General features: G+C 39.7%; 2 protein-coding genes and 1 long non-coding RNA gene across 4 annotated transcripts in view; 1 reads left to right on the forward strand and 2 right to left on the reverse strand.

The window, feature by feature from the left end:
- The window catches only part of LOC102414126 (L-threonine 3-dehydrogenase, mitochondrial), a 39,513-nt gene extending 33,898 nt beyond the window's left edge, over positions 1-5,615 (reverse strand). The window contains exon 1 of the mRNA XM_044939705.1: positions 2,845-5,615. Within this exon, the coding sequence (XP_044795640.1) occupies positions 2,845-2,900 (56 nt within the window). The 5' untranslated portion in view covers positions 2,901-5,615. The remainder of the gene's footprint in view (positions 1-2,844) is intronic.
- LOC112583838 overlaps positions 1-16,515 on the forward strand; it is a 33,463-nt gene that overhangs the window by 15,239 nt on the left and 1,709 nt on the right. For both annotated transcript variants that reach the window (XR_006549737.1, XR_006549738.1), the window contains exon 2: positions 6,954-7,061. This is a non-coding gene — a long non-coding RNA (uncharacterized LOC112583838). The remainder of the gene's footprint in view (positions 1-6,953; positions 7,062-16,515) is intronic.
- Positions 9,752-16,515, reverse strand: part of MTMR9 (myotubularin related protein 9) — a 78,823-nt gene continuing 72,059 nt past the window's right edge. The window contains exon 10 of the mRNA XM_025281346.2: positions 9,752-14,227. Within this exon, the coding sequence (XP_025137131.1) occupies positions 14,064-14,227 (164 nt within the window). The 3' untranslated portion in view covers positions 9,752-14,063. The remainder of the gene's footprint in view (positions 14,228-16,515) is intronic.

Raw genomic sequence — 16,515 nt, forward strand, 5'->3', positions numbered from 1 at the left:
AGGTAATCACGATGGTGTGATCACTGACCTAGAGCCAGACATCCTGGAATGTGAAGTCAAGTGGGCCTTAGAAAGCATCACTACGAACAAAGCTAGTGGAGGTGATGGAATTCCAGTTGAGCTATTCCAAATCCTGAAAGATGATGCTATGAAAGTGCTGCACTCAATATGCCAGCAAATTTGGAAAACTCAGCAGCGGCCACAGGACTGGAAAAGGTCAGTTTTCATTCCAATCCCAAAGAAAGGCAATGCCAAAGAATGCTCAAACTACCGCACAATTGGTACCATAGAAGGGGAGGGCAATCTGGGTTGTAAGGGCCCCATAGGTAACATGGTATTATTAACATTTCTTAAATCTATCAATATTCGCCATTTTTCCTGATTTCTTTTTTATTACAAAAATAGGGGAATTCCTTGGGGAAAATGAAGGTTCTATATGAGCTTTTTGTAATTGTTCATTAACTAATTGCATAAGAGCTGCCAATTTTTCTTTAGTTAGGGGCCATTGAGGTGTCCATACTGGGGTATCAGATTCCCAATCGAGGGGCAGCGATGTTAACTCAATGGCCCCCAATTAAAAGTTTCATTTAAAGAAATTGTGGCTTTCGTTTGTTCAAGAAAATCACGTCCCCATAAATTGACTGGAATATTAGTAATATATGGTTTAAGATAAGCTACAATTTGATTAGGGCCATACATTTGTAAATAGGATGCTTTGACAAAAGTTTGTATGGCATTAGCTTCATTTTCTTCTAATTGTCTAGAAGGAGCTATAACCTTATCCCAATCAAGGGGCCATTTTGCAGCTCTAATGATTGAAATGTTAGTTCCGGTATCTAACATGCCTGTGAAATTCTTTCCCTGTATGCATAAAGTAAGCATGGGTTTCCGATGTTCCTTTAATAAGGTGGATAGTGCAGCAGTAAGGTTGGTACTGCCAAAGCCTCCCTGCTGAACTTTATCAGATGCCTTCATTGGTTTGACATATGGCAAAAGTAATAATTGTGCAAAATGTTCCCCTTTTTGTAAGTATAAATTTCCCATTTTCACAACATTTACCATAACATGTATTTCCCCTTCATAATCTTCATCCACACCACCAGTCAATACCATTAAACCTCTCATTGTGCAGCTACTACATCCCCAAATCAGTCCCATTGTCCCGGGTGGAATCGGGCCATAATATCCAGTGGGAATTTTGTGGGGGTTGTATAATTCTATTAGTTCCATATCATAAGGACTAGGTATATCAATGCAAGCACTCTTAGATGTAGCTTCTTGTAGCATCATAACGCTAGGTCCTCCTTTTGTAGTGGGGCTAGAGGATGGCCCCTTTATCAGTTTCCCTGTTATTTTTGTTGTGCACCGGGGTTCAAAGTGTTTCCATCCTTATCAAATTTAGAATGACACTCATTCAGCCAATGGAACCCCTTTTTACATCTTGGACATATTCCTGGGGGTCTCTTCTTATTAGAAGTAGTAGTATTTTTTCTGGCCTGTGTTGACATGCGACATTGTTTTTTCATATGGCTGGGCTTCCCACAGTTAAAACATTTGGCATTAGCAGCTTTTTGTACATTAAAAGTTTCCAATGTTGCCAATTTTGCTCTATGGGAACTAGATCTGATATCCCTATATGCTTTCAAATATTCCATAAGAGAGCCAGTCTCTCGAATTGGTCTAAGCATGGATTGACATTCCTTATTAGCATTTTCAAAAGTTGTTTTAAAATAATATTTTGTAAAGTCACATCCTTAATAGATTTCTCCATTGCATCCTTTAATTTTCCTATAAATTGAGAATATTCCTCCTCATGTTCTTGAATAATCTTAACAAATGAACCATCAGAGTTAGTGCTATCAACCTTTGCTTATGCCCTGCAGGCAGTTTCTTTAATGAAATGTAACATCTGAGGGGTAATATTAGCTAGTTGCGCAATCATATCAGCCATGGCTCTTGTTCCAGTGAGTATATCATAGGTTAAATTGGCAGGGTTACCATGAGATTGCTGGTCAATCATCAGCTGTCGGGCTTCATCATTAACCCACATTTGCCATTGCAGTAATTGTTGAGGATTTAAAACCATCTTTGCTACTTGAAAAAAAATCATATAGCATCCAACGGTCAGCCCATCCTCTGAGAAATTCTATACAGTAAGGAGAAATAGGTCCATACAGAGTACATGCTTTCTTAAAATTAGACAACATGCTAAAATCTAGATGAGCCCAAGTATTTTGGTCTTGGGCAGGTTGATTAAATTGCACTGGGAAAGCAAAAGTGCAAGCAGGCATCTCCCGAGGAGGAGTGAAATGATTAGTACGAGCAAAGTTAGCAATTGCTGTTGCAGGCGGAGCAGAAGGAAAAACCTTAGATTTGGGCTGTCTGTTGAATGAAATGACCTCCGTTCTAAGTGGCTTCAGTTTTGACATATCCTGTATATATATACATGTCTCTTAGTTGTTTTTCTAAGGATTTTGTCTGATTGAGCATAACATTCTTATATTTCAAAGCACCTTGTATATCTTGTTCTTTAAGCTCATATTCATGTAAAGATTGAATAGTTTTTACTTCCAAATCAATGTTATGTCCTTCGATTTGTTCTATGACAGCCCGTATGAGTGACCAGGTAACTCTTGCCGATATGCTCGCAAAACATTATTTTTAACCCTTTTCTAAATGTCTAGATTGAGTGTCCCCTCTTCTGGGAACCATGAATTGTTCCAGTAAAATATGATAGCAGTTGTTCAACTGATCTCTTGAAACATTAACACCGTTTTGTTTCAAAAAATGATGCATTATAGAAATGAAAGGAATTTTACTGCTATGTTGTTCCATCCTGCTTACCTCTTTCTGCAGGGACTTGTCGCTTTGTTCAGCCTTCCTTTCAAGTCCCTGTTCATGGCGCCACTTGGGGATTTTCTCCCTGGGACTTGGAAGCGACGAACCTGAAAGAAGGACACTCGGACAGTCTCTTGCAAGGACTGACAAATTTATTTCTGCAGTCAAGCCTTTTTATAGAAGCAGGAACAAAAAGCTTAAAGTATACAGCCAGCAGCGCACATACGGGGTTAACACATAATCAGTAAAAACATTTCAAGGACAGCATGTTCTAAGTGACTCATGTGCTTATCCCACAACCCGTTTTCTCAAGTAACATCCACATTTATTATTAAATCTTGGCGCCGAGCATAACCAAAGGCAGGAGATGTTTTTCTGTCCGCAGTACAAAGCCGGGTACTTCTGGCCCTTTGCCATTTTCCCAAGGACTTTCTCCTTTTACCGCTATTTTGTACTATGCTTCCCAACAGTGGAGTGTGCCACAAGAAATACCAAATGACTGGGTCTCATTTGGTCTGTTTTGTTCAGTGACTTTTTAACTGGGATGGGAGGGGCCTTGGTACAATATTGTGTGTCCAGAGTCCTTATCTGCTTCACATACAGAGACAGCAACTCATCTTTCGACTCTGTTCTCATGTCGGTCGTTACCAAGTGTTGAGAGAACTGGCCAGACGTGCCTAAGTGCTTGTCTATTAGCTACTGTATGTGTGACAGTTTGATACTGTTCATCTCAACGTCCTAATTTATTCCTGGCCCGCTTCATTCTCCGCTGGGAATCAGAAGCTTGTTTTTCTGTGGCTCAGTCTGTTTATTGGTTCTTTCTTGAACCAATTGACGGTGTGCATTTTTAGATACATGGATTGCTTCTGACAGTGTTCTTTCTGATCTGACTTCACTCAGTGGATTTTGCGATGTTCCTGTAGAGGGCATGCTCTCATTCTTTTGCATGGCTGTCATCCTCCATCATCTTCCTAGATGGCTTCTTTCTGCATTCATCTCTCCGTGGACGCTTCGTGTGCTGCCACGTCCTCTGTCATAAGTGGTGCTCGTGGCCCATGTGGGTCATTTGTCTCTTTGAAAGCTGGGTTTCTGCAAATATGCCCCTAGAGGTGGGTCTGCCCCCCAGGAACTTGTGTCTCATTTTTCTCACGTGGGACACACAGTTCTTGTGATGGGACGATGCTCGTTTCTAGTGCCCTGTTGGCTGCAGGTGTACAGCATCTTCCCTCATCCCCACCTACATGTGTCTTCCCCTTGGCTCTTTGGCCCTGTAGGTTATTCCAGAGTGCCTGGTTCACCACCCTTGCTCTGCAGGAGGGCCCTGTTGAATCCCTGTTTTCTCTGTATTGGTGGGTATGAGTCTCTCCCAGCTGTCTCCTCTATATCCGCAGCCCCCCTTTTCCACTGTTGACAACCATCCGTTTTGTGTTCTAAGTCTGTGTGTCACTTTCACTTTTGGAACGCAGTCATTGGTGGGTGTGGATGTCTCTCCATTTCACCTGTAAGTGATAGTGTGCTATGTCAGTGTTCGTCTTGCTGACCTCCCTGAGGTCATTGTTAGGTGCAGAAGTTCCTGTGGATAGCATTGTGTCCTTCTTTTCACCTGCCACAACAGATTCCCTCTTGTGTGTGCATCACTTCTGTCTCCATTCATCTGGCCATGCCCAACTTGTTTCCTCCCGATTTCGGGATATTATAAACACTGCTGTGGTGCCTGCTGCAGTGCATGGGTCCTCTGGAATTTTTGTTTTCAAACCATACACTCCGAAGAGGGGGGCTGCCCAGTCATACGGTAGCTCATTGTCTGAATTTCTTTTAAAGGCCCCTGCATCCCATTGTCTTCCCCACTACACCCTGGGAGGGTTCCCCTCCCTTCACCTCTCTTAGCTTTTCGCCTCTGTTGATGTTCTGATGATGGCTGTTTCAGTGGGGCCTGTGACCCCTCCTCCCAGTTTGCTTTGAATGTCTCTAATAAGTCGCCATCCTCAACATCATTTTAGGTGTTATTTTTGGTTTCTTTAAATGGTGGGAGTGGCAGTTGCCTGGTGATCATTTCTTCTTCCTACTTTCCCCTGTTTGTAATTCTTTTCCATGACTAATCCCTTGAAATGTTGGGACAGGTATTATTTCAAGCTCAGTAGCCCTCATGAATATTAAGTTCTGAGAATCAGTATTGTTCAGGTTGTTGTTGGGCCATAGGGCTAGAAGGCAGAAGGATTTCTTCGTCCCTGGCTCTGGTTTCTAAAGCAGTCAAGCTTCTGAAATCATGTTTTGGGATTATGAAGGATGGTGTAATGTGCCACACTGAACACCAAATGCCTGGGTCTGGTTCCTCTGTTTTATGCCTCCCCCCTCCCCCAAGAGTTGGAGTAACATTGGTATATGGTACTGTGGGACTCCAGAGTCTTTCTCAGTTTCACAGTTCCACGAGACAGCTGCTGAACTACTCACTGATTCTTTTCTCAAGTATGTTATTGCTGAGTCTTGTCAGAATCGGCTTCGTGTCTGTAGGTCCTGGTTGATTATCTACAGTATATGTCATGGTTTGTTTCTTCATCTCCACTTGCATAGTGGATCCCTCGGCCCATTCATTCTCCTTTGTTAATCAGAAGTTTTTCCGTTTCTGTGTCATTTCCTGTATGTATTCACGATGTGCATTTCAGATTCATGGGATAGCTTATGATATTGTTCATTGATTTTGACTGACTTCACTGGAAAAGGTCAGTTTTCATTCCAATCCCAAAGGCAATGCCAAAGAATGCTCAGACTACCACTCAATTGCACTCATCTCACAAGCTAGTAAAGTAATACTCAAAATTCCTCAAGCCAGGTTTCAACAGTAAGTGAACTGTGAACTTCCAGATGTTCAAGCTGGTTTTAGAAAAGGCAGAGGAACCAGAGATCAAATTGCCAACATCCACTGGATCATCGAAAAAGCAAGAGAGTTCCAGAAAAACATCTACTTTTGCTTTATTGACTATGCCAAAGCCTTTGACTGTTTGGATCACAACAAACTGGAAAATAAGAGATGGGAATACCAGACCACCTGGCCTACCTCTTGAGAAATCTGTATGCAGGTCAGGAAGCAAGAGTTAGAACTGGACATGGAACAACAGACTGGTTCCAAATAGAGAAAGGAGTACGTTAAGGCTGTCACCCTGCTTATTTAACTTATATGCAGAGTACATCATGAGAAATGTCAGGCTGGATGAAGCACAAGCTGGAATCAAGATTGCCGGGAGAAATATCAATAACCTCAGATATGCAGATGCCTCCACTCTTATGTCAGAAAGCAAAGAACTAAAGAGCCTCTTGATGAAAGTGAAAGGAGTGAAAAAGTTGGCTTAAAACTCAACATTCAGAAAACGAAGATCATGGCATCTGGTCCCATCCCTTCATGGCAAATAGATGGGGAAACAATGGAAATACTGGCAGACTTTATTTTCCTGGGCTCCCAAATCACTGCAGATGGTGACTGCAGCCATGAAATTAAAAGACGCTTACTCCTTGGAAGGAAAGTTATGACCAACCTAGACAGCATATTCAAAAGCAGAGACATTGCTTTGCCAACAAAGGTCCATTTAGTCAAGGCTATGGTTTTTCCAGTAGTCATGTATGGATGTGAGAGTTGGACGATAAAGAAAGCTGAGCACCAAAGAACTGATGCTTTTGAACTGTGGTGTTGGAGAAGACTCTTGCGAGTCCCTTGCACCGCAAGGAGATCCGACCAGTCCATCCTAAAGGAAATCAGGCCTGAATATTCATTGGAAGGACTGATGCTGAAGCTGAAACTCCAATACTTTGGCCACCTGATGCAGAGCTGACTCATTTGAAAAGACCCTGATTGAAGATTGAAGGCGGAGGAGAAGGGACGACAGAGGATGAGATGGCTGGATGGCATCACTGACTCAATGGACATGAGTTTGGGTAAACTCCAGGAGGTGGACAGGGAGGCCTGGTGTGCTGCGATTCATGGGGTCGCAAAGAGTCAGACACGACTGAGCGACTGAACTGACTGACTTCACGTCGCATGATTAGCTGGGGTATAACCGTGTTCCTGCTGGTGGCATTCTCTCACTCTTCTTCATGGCTGTGTCACCTTCCATTGTTCACAGGTCACTTCCTGCCTCTGCACTCGCCTGTCCGTGGACACTGTGTGTGCTGCCACGTGTTCTCTGTTGTAAACGGTGCTGTTTGGGTTTCTCCCAGGACACTCTTAAGAGGTGAGCCTGCCCAATCACCCTGTGGCTGAAAATTGTCACCTTTTCAGGGCACGTCTCTACTGTTCTTCACTAGTTGTTACTTCCCAGCTGCACCATAAATTAGTTCCCTTTTTTCTCTACGGCCTCTCCACCATTTATTCTTTCCTCTTTTTTTTTTTGTATTGACTTTTTGATGATGGCTTTTCATATGGAACTGGTTTATTCCTTTTCAAATTAAAATTTCCTGTGTATGGATTCACGACATTGAGCATGTTTCATGGACGTTTTAATCTGTTAACAAGGAAACTAGCATTTACCAGTTGTCATTAGTTTTCAAGTCTTTTGCAAAAAATTATTTTTGATTAGTTGTATGAAAATTGTTTGACAGCAAGTATCGTTTACAGTCTAGTATTCCTTTTGAATCAAAAGGAATAGGCTTTAGGCTCCTGTGGTTGGAAACAGCCACAAGACGGCAGCATTTCTTCATGCTCCACTCTGGTACTATGCTAATGAAAGCCTTGGGGTCAGTTTGACTATCTGACTCTACCTTAGGTTGAATATACCAGCTGGAACCACCATCAGCTTATGTCTTATTATTTCTTTTTTTTTTATTATTTTTTTTTTAGATTTTTCATTTATTGTAGTACATTTGATTTATTGTTGTGGAGGTTGTAGGTATACAGGATCTCATTTAGTTATACACATATACATATCTGTTCAACTGTTGCCTTCTTTTCACATATAAGTTATTACACGGTATTATGTTACTTGCTTTCCTATATAGTTGTTGGTTCCTTGTTGACAGTCTTATATATCAGGGTGATACATTACTTCCAACCTAATGTATCCCATCCTACCTTCCCCCTTGGTAACCATGCGCTTGTTTTCTAAGTCTGTGCATCTCTTTCACTTTCATAAATTAGTGGATTGGTATCAATTTTTGCATTTCACATAGAACTGATATATGATATTTGTCTTTTTCTGACTTACCTCACTTAGTACTGTATACCATATTGTCTCCAGATTCATAGGTTACTACAAATGGCATTATTTCTTTCTTTTTCATGGCAGAATCCTATTATATTGTGGAAATATGTCAGTTCCTTATCCATTCATTTGTCGACAGACATTTGGTTTGCTTTTGTGTTTGGGTATTGTAAATAGTGCTACAGTGCATGCTTGGGTGCATTTGTTTTTGAATTCTTATTTTCTCCTCTTATTCTCTTAGGAATGTGCCTGTCTGATCATATGAGAGCTCTATTTTCACCATTTAGACATACTTTCATAATGTTCTCTAAAGTGTTTGTTACCAATTACATCCCACCAGCATTATAGGAGGGTTCCCTTTTCCCAAGCTCCCCACTATACCATTTACTGTCAACAGCCTTTTTATGGAGAAGGCAATGGCAACCCACTCCAGTACCCTTCCCTGGAAAATCCCATGGACAGAGAAGCCCTGGTAGGCTGCAGTCCATGGGGTCGCGAAGAGTGGGACATGACTGAGCTACTTCACTTTCACTTTTTGCTTTCATGCATTGGAGAAGGAAATGGCAACCCACTCCAGTGTTCTTGCCTGGAGAATCCCAGGGACAGGGGCGGCCTGATGGGCTGCCATCTATGGGGTCGCACAGAGTCGGACACGAATGACGCTACTTAGCAGCAGCAGCAGCCTTTTTTATAATCGCTATTTTGACTAGTGTGAGGTGACATTTTGCATGTCTCTAATAATTCACCATAAATGAGCGCCTTTCATGGAATTTCTTTTCACTACATACCGAGTAAATAGTATTTTCAATATCTACTCCTACTTCTTAGGAGATATCTGTGAAGTTTAGGTGGAGAGGTCATGATGTCTGCACCTACCTGCAGATGTTTCACCAAAACAACAGTGATGCTACACACACTCTCTCACACACACACACACTCAAGGGTGTTCAAGCCTATGTTGATTTATAAAGTATTCCACCTGGGTGAACAGTATGTGGGAGATCATTGCACTATTTGCAACTTTTCTACCGATGTGAATTTTTTCAAAACATAAAGTCCAGAAATATATGAAGTGTCAAGTGTTAGTCGCTCAGTCGTGACCAACTCTTTGCAACCCCATGGACTGTAGCCCACCAGGTTCCTCTGTCTTTGGGATTCTCCAGGCAAGAATACTGGAGTGGGTTGCCATTCCCTTCTCCAGGGGATGTTCCCCACCCAGGAATCGAACCCAGGTCTCCTGCCTTTCAGGCAGATTCTTTACCATCTGAGCTACCCATGTATATAGCAATTTTAATTAAGACACTGCAGAAACCTTTATAAATATTTGGGGGAAAAGTCAGCCTATAGATTTAATTTCTTGCATTTGAATGTATTCAAATTTTATTACCATTGTCTATGGATATTTAACACTAGCATTTGTGCAACAGTCCTCTTAGGCAGAGGGGGATCTTAACACACACATCCTACACACTAAAAACAACTGTACCATGTTCAACAAGACTGTTTTTTGATTCAGTAAACCAAGATTGACAGAGCAGCCAATTCAAGAGAAATGATTCCAGGACTTAAGTGAACTTACCACTTAAGGGAACATTACAGATTATACTAAAATGTTACACAGACTTAGCGAAAGGTCATCATTTCCTCCTAGATGCAGCAGGTTCACCATGTAGACACCTGTACATTACAGCACTCTGAGGTTTTTGCAAAGCACACATTATAGATACATTTTCCATACAGTGCAATTTTTATTGTGTAAGACATGAGTAATAGTGCACTTAAATCCAACAGTCACATTCAAATATATCAAGAGTAAACTTCAAGTACCTGGTTACTGAAGAAATACATACTGTTATTCTTTTTTTAAATAACTTGTGCAAGTACAAGATTTTCAGTGTAGATGGTAATATATCTATAAGGATTCTAAACAAGAGAATGCGAGGAGTATTTGTTTAGAATAATCCACCTCTCTAAAAATATGTGCATTTGGAAAACTGAAGCAAATGTCTTGGGCTGACAGGCAGGCAGTGTTACACAACTTTGTATCAGAAATCACACATATAATATGTATACTCACAGACGGTTAAAGAGAACTGCTCTAGAAGACGGTGAGCTCTCACCGGGAACCATTTTCCAGGACAATGTAGTGTCCACACTGAGTCCTGTTATCTTTCATTAATTAAACACCAATGACAGTTCTGCACTGTGGCTCAGTTATAGGACATTAGTTTTTGTTTTGTTTTTTTGAGGGGATTTAGATAACAAGTTCAGACTTTCTAAAACCTAGCATAGAGTTTCAGAAGGTCTCTTTTGGGCTTCTAGTTGAAAGGAAGAAAATGCTGTGGACAGTAGACTATAAGGACTGAGTGAAAAAAGAAGTAGTTTTTATTTAAGAAACCAAAAATTAGAAAATAACCATTCCCTATTACCTGAGACTAAATATGAGTGTAGCAACCAGTCTTTTTACAGTTTTTTGTTGAGATGGTGAATTACACAAAAATACTACTTATAATAACTTAGTGTACATGCTCTGGGGGTGGGGGTGGGTGGGTGGAGTCTGTGTCATGTTTAAGGATAAGAAATGATTCATCTATGTTGTCCTGAGGTATAGGATAACCTGGATCGGATGGACTGAATGACTTCATTCTCTGGAAAATTTCAAAGCTTCCAGAACAGAGGATTAACTATTCCAAATATTGCCCATTTTTTTGGTCCAGGAAATACCTCTCTGATTAAGGGTGCTCGTAATAGACTTGTATCATTTTAATTCATAAAATCTGGATATGGGTAGACACTAAAACTGTGTCTCAAGTGAAGGTCCGACAGTAAGTGAACCTGATGCCCTAGCTAGGACTGACCCTTAAAGCAGCTACCCTTGAAACCAGGTAACTACAAGAGTCACATCTTTAAGCGGTTTTCTTTGTAATGTAGCACAAGGTTCCTCTTGATTTTCCGCTTCAAGTGACAATTACTGGTCAGATCTTTTCCATGATACTGATTTTTTTTAACTTAAGAAAGACTGAATCAAAGACTAAAATCTCACTTAATTTTATCCTTTAAAATGAAAAGCAGTGACTTATCTCTCACCTCTACAAAATCATGCTGCGGAGTTCAAAGAAAAGTTTTAAAATAAGATACATACAAAAGTAAGTATGTATCTTAAATGATTATTGTCTTCCAAAGTTTTCCCCAAAATCACTTTAAAATCTTGCTTCAAAGGCCTAATTTTTCTTAGGTTTAAAACAAGCTATAAAATTATTTTATTTCTATCAGGTTTTATAATTTCTGCTTATTTTCTTCCCATTTAATAAAAATCAAAACAAAAAATTTGAAACAATTACTGACAAGTCTTAAACCACCCAAAAAGTTTCAGCATTTTGATATAACCAAATTGTTTCTTCTGATTAAAAAAAAATTATTAATTTAAATCTAAAGATCCCTGTACTGCAGCAGTCCTTTGTATTAAAATATTCTTTGTGGGGGACTTACTTTTTTTTCCACTCCAAAAATGGAAACCAGCCTTCACAATGAATAAATACAGAAGATGCACAATGTACATGAACATGATTATACCTAACTTAAAGGTTGTATGGGGCAATCTGCATCCTCACTAATTGAGCCACTATTCTCTTCATTATGAAAGTTTTTAAAGCCGCCTTTATCAAAGACAGTTCTCCAAACTTAACCTTCAGTAAGTATCTTATTAATACATCCACTGTAATTATTCTTTTCACCCAAGGGATGAGTAATTTAATAGTATTACTAAAAACCCTCTTCAAAATTATATTGATAAAACACTTGTCTTTGTTAGAATTCTCAAGTTTGGGAAAACCTTAGTATTTACATTATTAGATGACCCCTTTGAAAGTGCATTGATACAAAAGTTTGTTTTTACGCCCTGTAAACAGAACTATAGTTTGGACAATCCCTAATTATAAATTAACACTAAAACACAAACTTGTCCAAACTGCTTATGATTGCTGTCTCAGTAAGAGAAAGAAAAAGAAATGGAAACACCATGTTATCATCATACTCTGGCTCACATGTGAAATGTTCATCAGGAAGACAGGTCTAAGCTGATGGCATACAGGTTCTCCATGACCAAGCCTAAAGAAAAAGCCCTCTAATGTTTCCACCCACAGAAACCTTATGGCCAATGGCCAACCAACATTACTACTGCGAGTTGGTTCTTTAAAAAAAAAAAATCACTAAAAATTCTCTAGTTTTCCTTATGGGTCAGTTAACTGAGAAGAAAAAGGCTCCTTCAATTTTGAGGATCCATTAAAAAAGCTAGAGTGTTTCTTTTTTTAAAAAATTAACAGAGACATTTCACACAGCACACAAACACCTATAGCAAGAAAGTACATCTTTGCTCCTTCCCTCATTAGCCTTTCTTTAGGTGAGGACTTGAATGCCCCAAGATTCTTAACTATAATCAAGAAAACAGGCCAGGAGTAAAACTGAGCTTAGAGGAGAAAGACAAATTTACCAAAAGGAAAGCTCTGACTGTAGATTAGTTGTCTAGCCTTTTGCTCCCAGTCTGAGGAAACGGGGGAAAAGACGTCTTGGCAACTCTTTTGGAGATAAGCAAGTGTTCGCCGCTTTCTGCAGCTTCTGAATGTGGCCATAGATTTTGTTAAGAGTTGATTTTGAAGAACTAAAATTTTAACTTGATACATAACTCTGAAGCTGGGTTCAGTTTTGGCGTGTTTTACAATGAAATGGTTATATATAGATGGGATTGAAATGATATTAAAGATTGCCCTTCAACTGTCCTTTTAAGGGAAAACTAAAATTGAAAGTATTTGTTAAAATGAGCAGTGCCACAAAGTAGAAATGTACATGGAAAGCACCTAATCACGAACTGGTAGAGTCGCAGGCAAAAACCAGCCTATAGCATAAAGTCATCACTGTTTCTATAACACTAAAAACATTTCAAAGTGGCTTCTGAAGTTTAAAACATACCTGCATCATGTTCATAAACTTCCACTTAAATTATATTTGCCTAATGGACGAAGCAGCAGAGTCAAGATAAATTTTCAAGAGGCTCAAGGGAGTAAGAAAATCTTAACCTTAGTATTAGTAAACTTAGAATATTTACAAACAACACAATCAAGCACACACTTCTGTACATAAACCAGTGCAGTAAGAACTTCAGACAAGGGCAGTGCATCTCTGGTTTAAGGTAACCATATTTGTAGCTTAATTATAACAAATTAACATCTATTCTAAATGATGGTTTAATGTTACATCCAGCATTTGACACACTTAAAAGGTAGACCAAAACCCTGAAGAACCAATTCGACACTACTGACACCTTATCAGTAACAAATTTCTCCTTTATTTCTAAATTGCACGTACTTTTAGTGTCTACGGTTAAAATAAATTTACTACTTCTTAATGTAAATACCAGAGAACTTTAGCTGTTGCCCTTGTAAAAATAATTTACCTTGAATAAATATTCAGCTTTTGCTTTCTTGACAAACCAGAATGAGGACATGAATGCAGCTCTTGTCAGTCCAAAACTGTTTTAAAAGAAGAAGGGTGATTTTATGCGGCAAAGATATTGGAAATAGCATGTTAAACACAAAAGTCTCGGTTTACCAGCAATTTCAGGTTTGAAAAATATTTCTATATTTGGAGTGCTTAAAAAGTCTGGTCCTTTTTTAAACTAACAAATATTCTCTAAAGAGATTAGTCATATCCTTGACTGGTCTGGGGCACTGTAGAGGCAGAGAAAAGCTTACAATGAAATGGTGTATAACACAAATGGCATTAAATAGGTCACCTGTTTCACATAAAATGACTAGCACCTCCTTCCTGCTCCCAAAGTGAAGAGCCCCACCAGGCCACATGGAACATGAGTAATTATAGTAAGTTTCATTCATAAGGTATTGAGGAGCCCATTACATTAGAAGGTTCTCACTTCTAAAGCCTTACGTTCAAGGCTAAATATGTGATGGTGAACTGAGGGCAGAGGAGACAGAGGTGGGCTACCAGTCTGCACGGTCCTGCGAGGGCTGCCGTGGGTAGGATTCAGGGGCTCTCCTGCACCCCATCCTCAGTCTCCAGTTCTGCCAACTGCCTCCTAAGGAGATTTACTTTCGCTTGCAATTCCTTGTTGTATTCTATGATGTTAACCATTTCTTCATATGCTTCATCCAAATACTTGGAGGATCTGTTCCAGCGTAAAAAAATACCTATTGAATCCATGAAAGAAGAACAGAAGGGAAAAAGATGCACACCATGGATTAGCATTATACTTGTTGTGGTTAATACATAATCCCGTGTATTATAACCCTTTGCTTTTTTCACAGTTCACATCTGTGTTTTATTATACTCTAAAATGTACAGCAATCTGAGATACTGAAAGAGTACAGCTGAATAGTGTACAAGAAGTCACCATGTACATGCTTGTTTTTCAAAAAACCCCATAACATTATGAAACAGATCAAAATGCAGTTCTGGTTATATTCAGGAATACAAACTATAATCATTTACAATGCCATAAACTCCACACTTTCACAATACAAATATTCTTTTTTTAAACAATTACAGAACTTTATCCGAACCTGTAAGACCTCCTATAGGTGTGAAATCATTTTCAGTGGGAAAGTGGCAGTTAGAGCAAAAGCAGAACCACACAAATTGTTTAAAAAGCCGGAACTTCAGCACTCTCTCCCTCTCTCTGTTTCTAACAGACCGTCTTCCAATTCTGTAGGCAACTGCTTTTTTCCCCAGATAACATTAATTATCCTTTTATTATGGATAAAAAGTCATTTTCTCCTGTACATACATATATGTCATTGATATCAGCTCAAAGTGATGGCTTAACGGTATTCAAGTCAGGAGGTACAAATGCTTCCAGAATGCAGCATGCATGTACCAATAGCAACTTACCAGTAGCTGGTAAGTTCACAAAGATTTTATGAGTTAATAGAACACTTTCCATAAACCAAACTGCCATGCACCCTAGAGAGTCCTTCTGTATGCATCCGAATACTACTTACATTCTTATCAGAGAAGGAAGATAGAAACAGACTAAAGACCAACCTTGTTGATTTTTCTATTGCATGTATTTTTAAAATCCTGCTCTTCGATACAGGAATTACTTACTTTTAATGGTTAACTTCGGTGCAGATATAAACAGCAGAGAGACATTTTAAGGCCTCAGTGGTGTTTTTCTACAATCTATATACTTACCATGAGAATATTTTTATCCAACTTAGAATTTCATCCAATTCTAAGCTGAGGAGGCACTAAACATACAGGGAAACCTTGTTCTTAATGGAGCAGCAGGAGCACATCCATATAAAAAAACCTTCTTTTATCACTTAATCCCTGAACTTTCAATGATTTGTAAAAACCAGTTAAATTGTCCTTCAGGAGCCATCTGGCTCTCCAGTTTGCCTTTCCTCCCAAATAACTAGTTTCTCACTTCTGTTATTAAACATGACAGTGCTCTTAGGTAAACGGTCTCAGAGTTCCTGAACAAGAAGTACAGCTGTTATCTCTCATTTACGCGGTCACTTCTCCTGCGCCTGTGCCTGACTGCACAAGTAAGGAGAAACACCGAGCTGAGGCTCAGAGCCCCGGGAGACTCTAAGGGTGAGGCCACTTTCCCACAGTGCTGAACATGGGACCCCTCGACCGATAAGATTAGAAGCCTAAGCTGAGCGGGAGGAGGCAGCTAATGACAGCTATCCCATGCAGAACAAGCCACGAGAGCTGACAGCCAGAGGAGCGACAGAAATAGGCTCCGTGTCAAACCCAGAAAGGAAAGCAACCTGAGACCCCCTCACACATAAAACGGGCAGACAGTTTCCACAAAAGACTTGCCCTTGAGAGTCTCACACAGGAGAGCACAGTAAAATAACAGATGTGGATGGTACTTGAGTTTACCAAACAGCTGCCATTCCTGTGTGTATGCCCTTGTTGTTTTACATAAAGATGACTACAAATGTACTTACCACCTTCAAATTGATTAAAAAGAAATTAAATGGTATGTTATACCCTTTGTGTAATGAATAGATAATATATTTTAGATAGGTTTTTGGTAATTTTTTAAAAAACAAACTTTAGTATTTAAGGTATGCGAACAACTGACTCATTGGAAAAGACCCTGATGCTGGGAAAGATTGAAGGCAGGAGGAGAAGGGGCAACAGAGTTGGATGAGATGGTTGGGTGGCATCACCGACTCGATGGACATGAGTTTGAGCAAGCGCCAGGAGTTGGTGATGGACAGGGAAGCCTGGCGTGCTGCAGTCCATGGGGTTGCAATGAGTCAGACACTACTGAGCGACTGAACTGACTGCATTCTCTATTTAAGGAGATAAGCTTCAGAATCTGAAAGCAATGCAGGTAAAAACTCTTCTTTAGATATGAAAATCAAGTCTGGATTATTCCACTTAAACAAGACATCTGCATTACTGCCTTGATGGATGACATTATGTACATTTTATGGAATCTTACTAAAATGGACTAGCT

Source organism: Bubalus bubalis, chromosome 3 (assembly GCF_019923935.1).
Source record: "Bubalus bubalis isolate 160015118507 breed Murrah chromosome 3, NDDB_SH_1, whole genome shotgun sequence".
Lineage (NCBI taxonomy): Eukaryota > Metazoa > Chordata > Mammalia > Artiodactyla > Bovidae > Bubalus > Bubalus bubalis.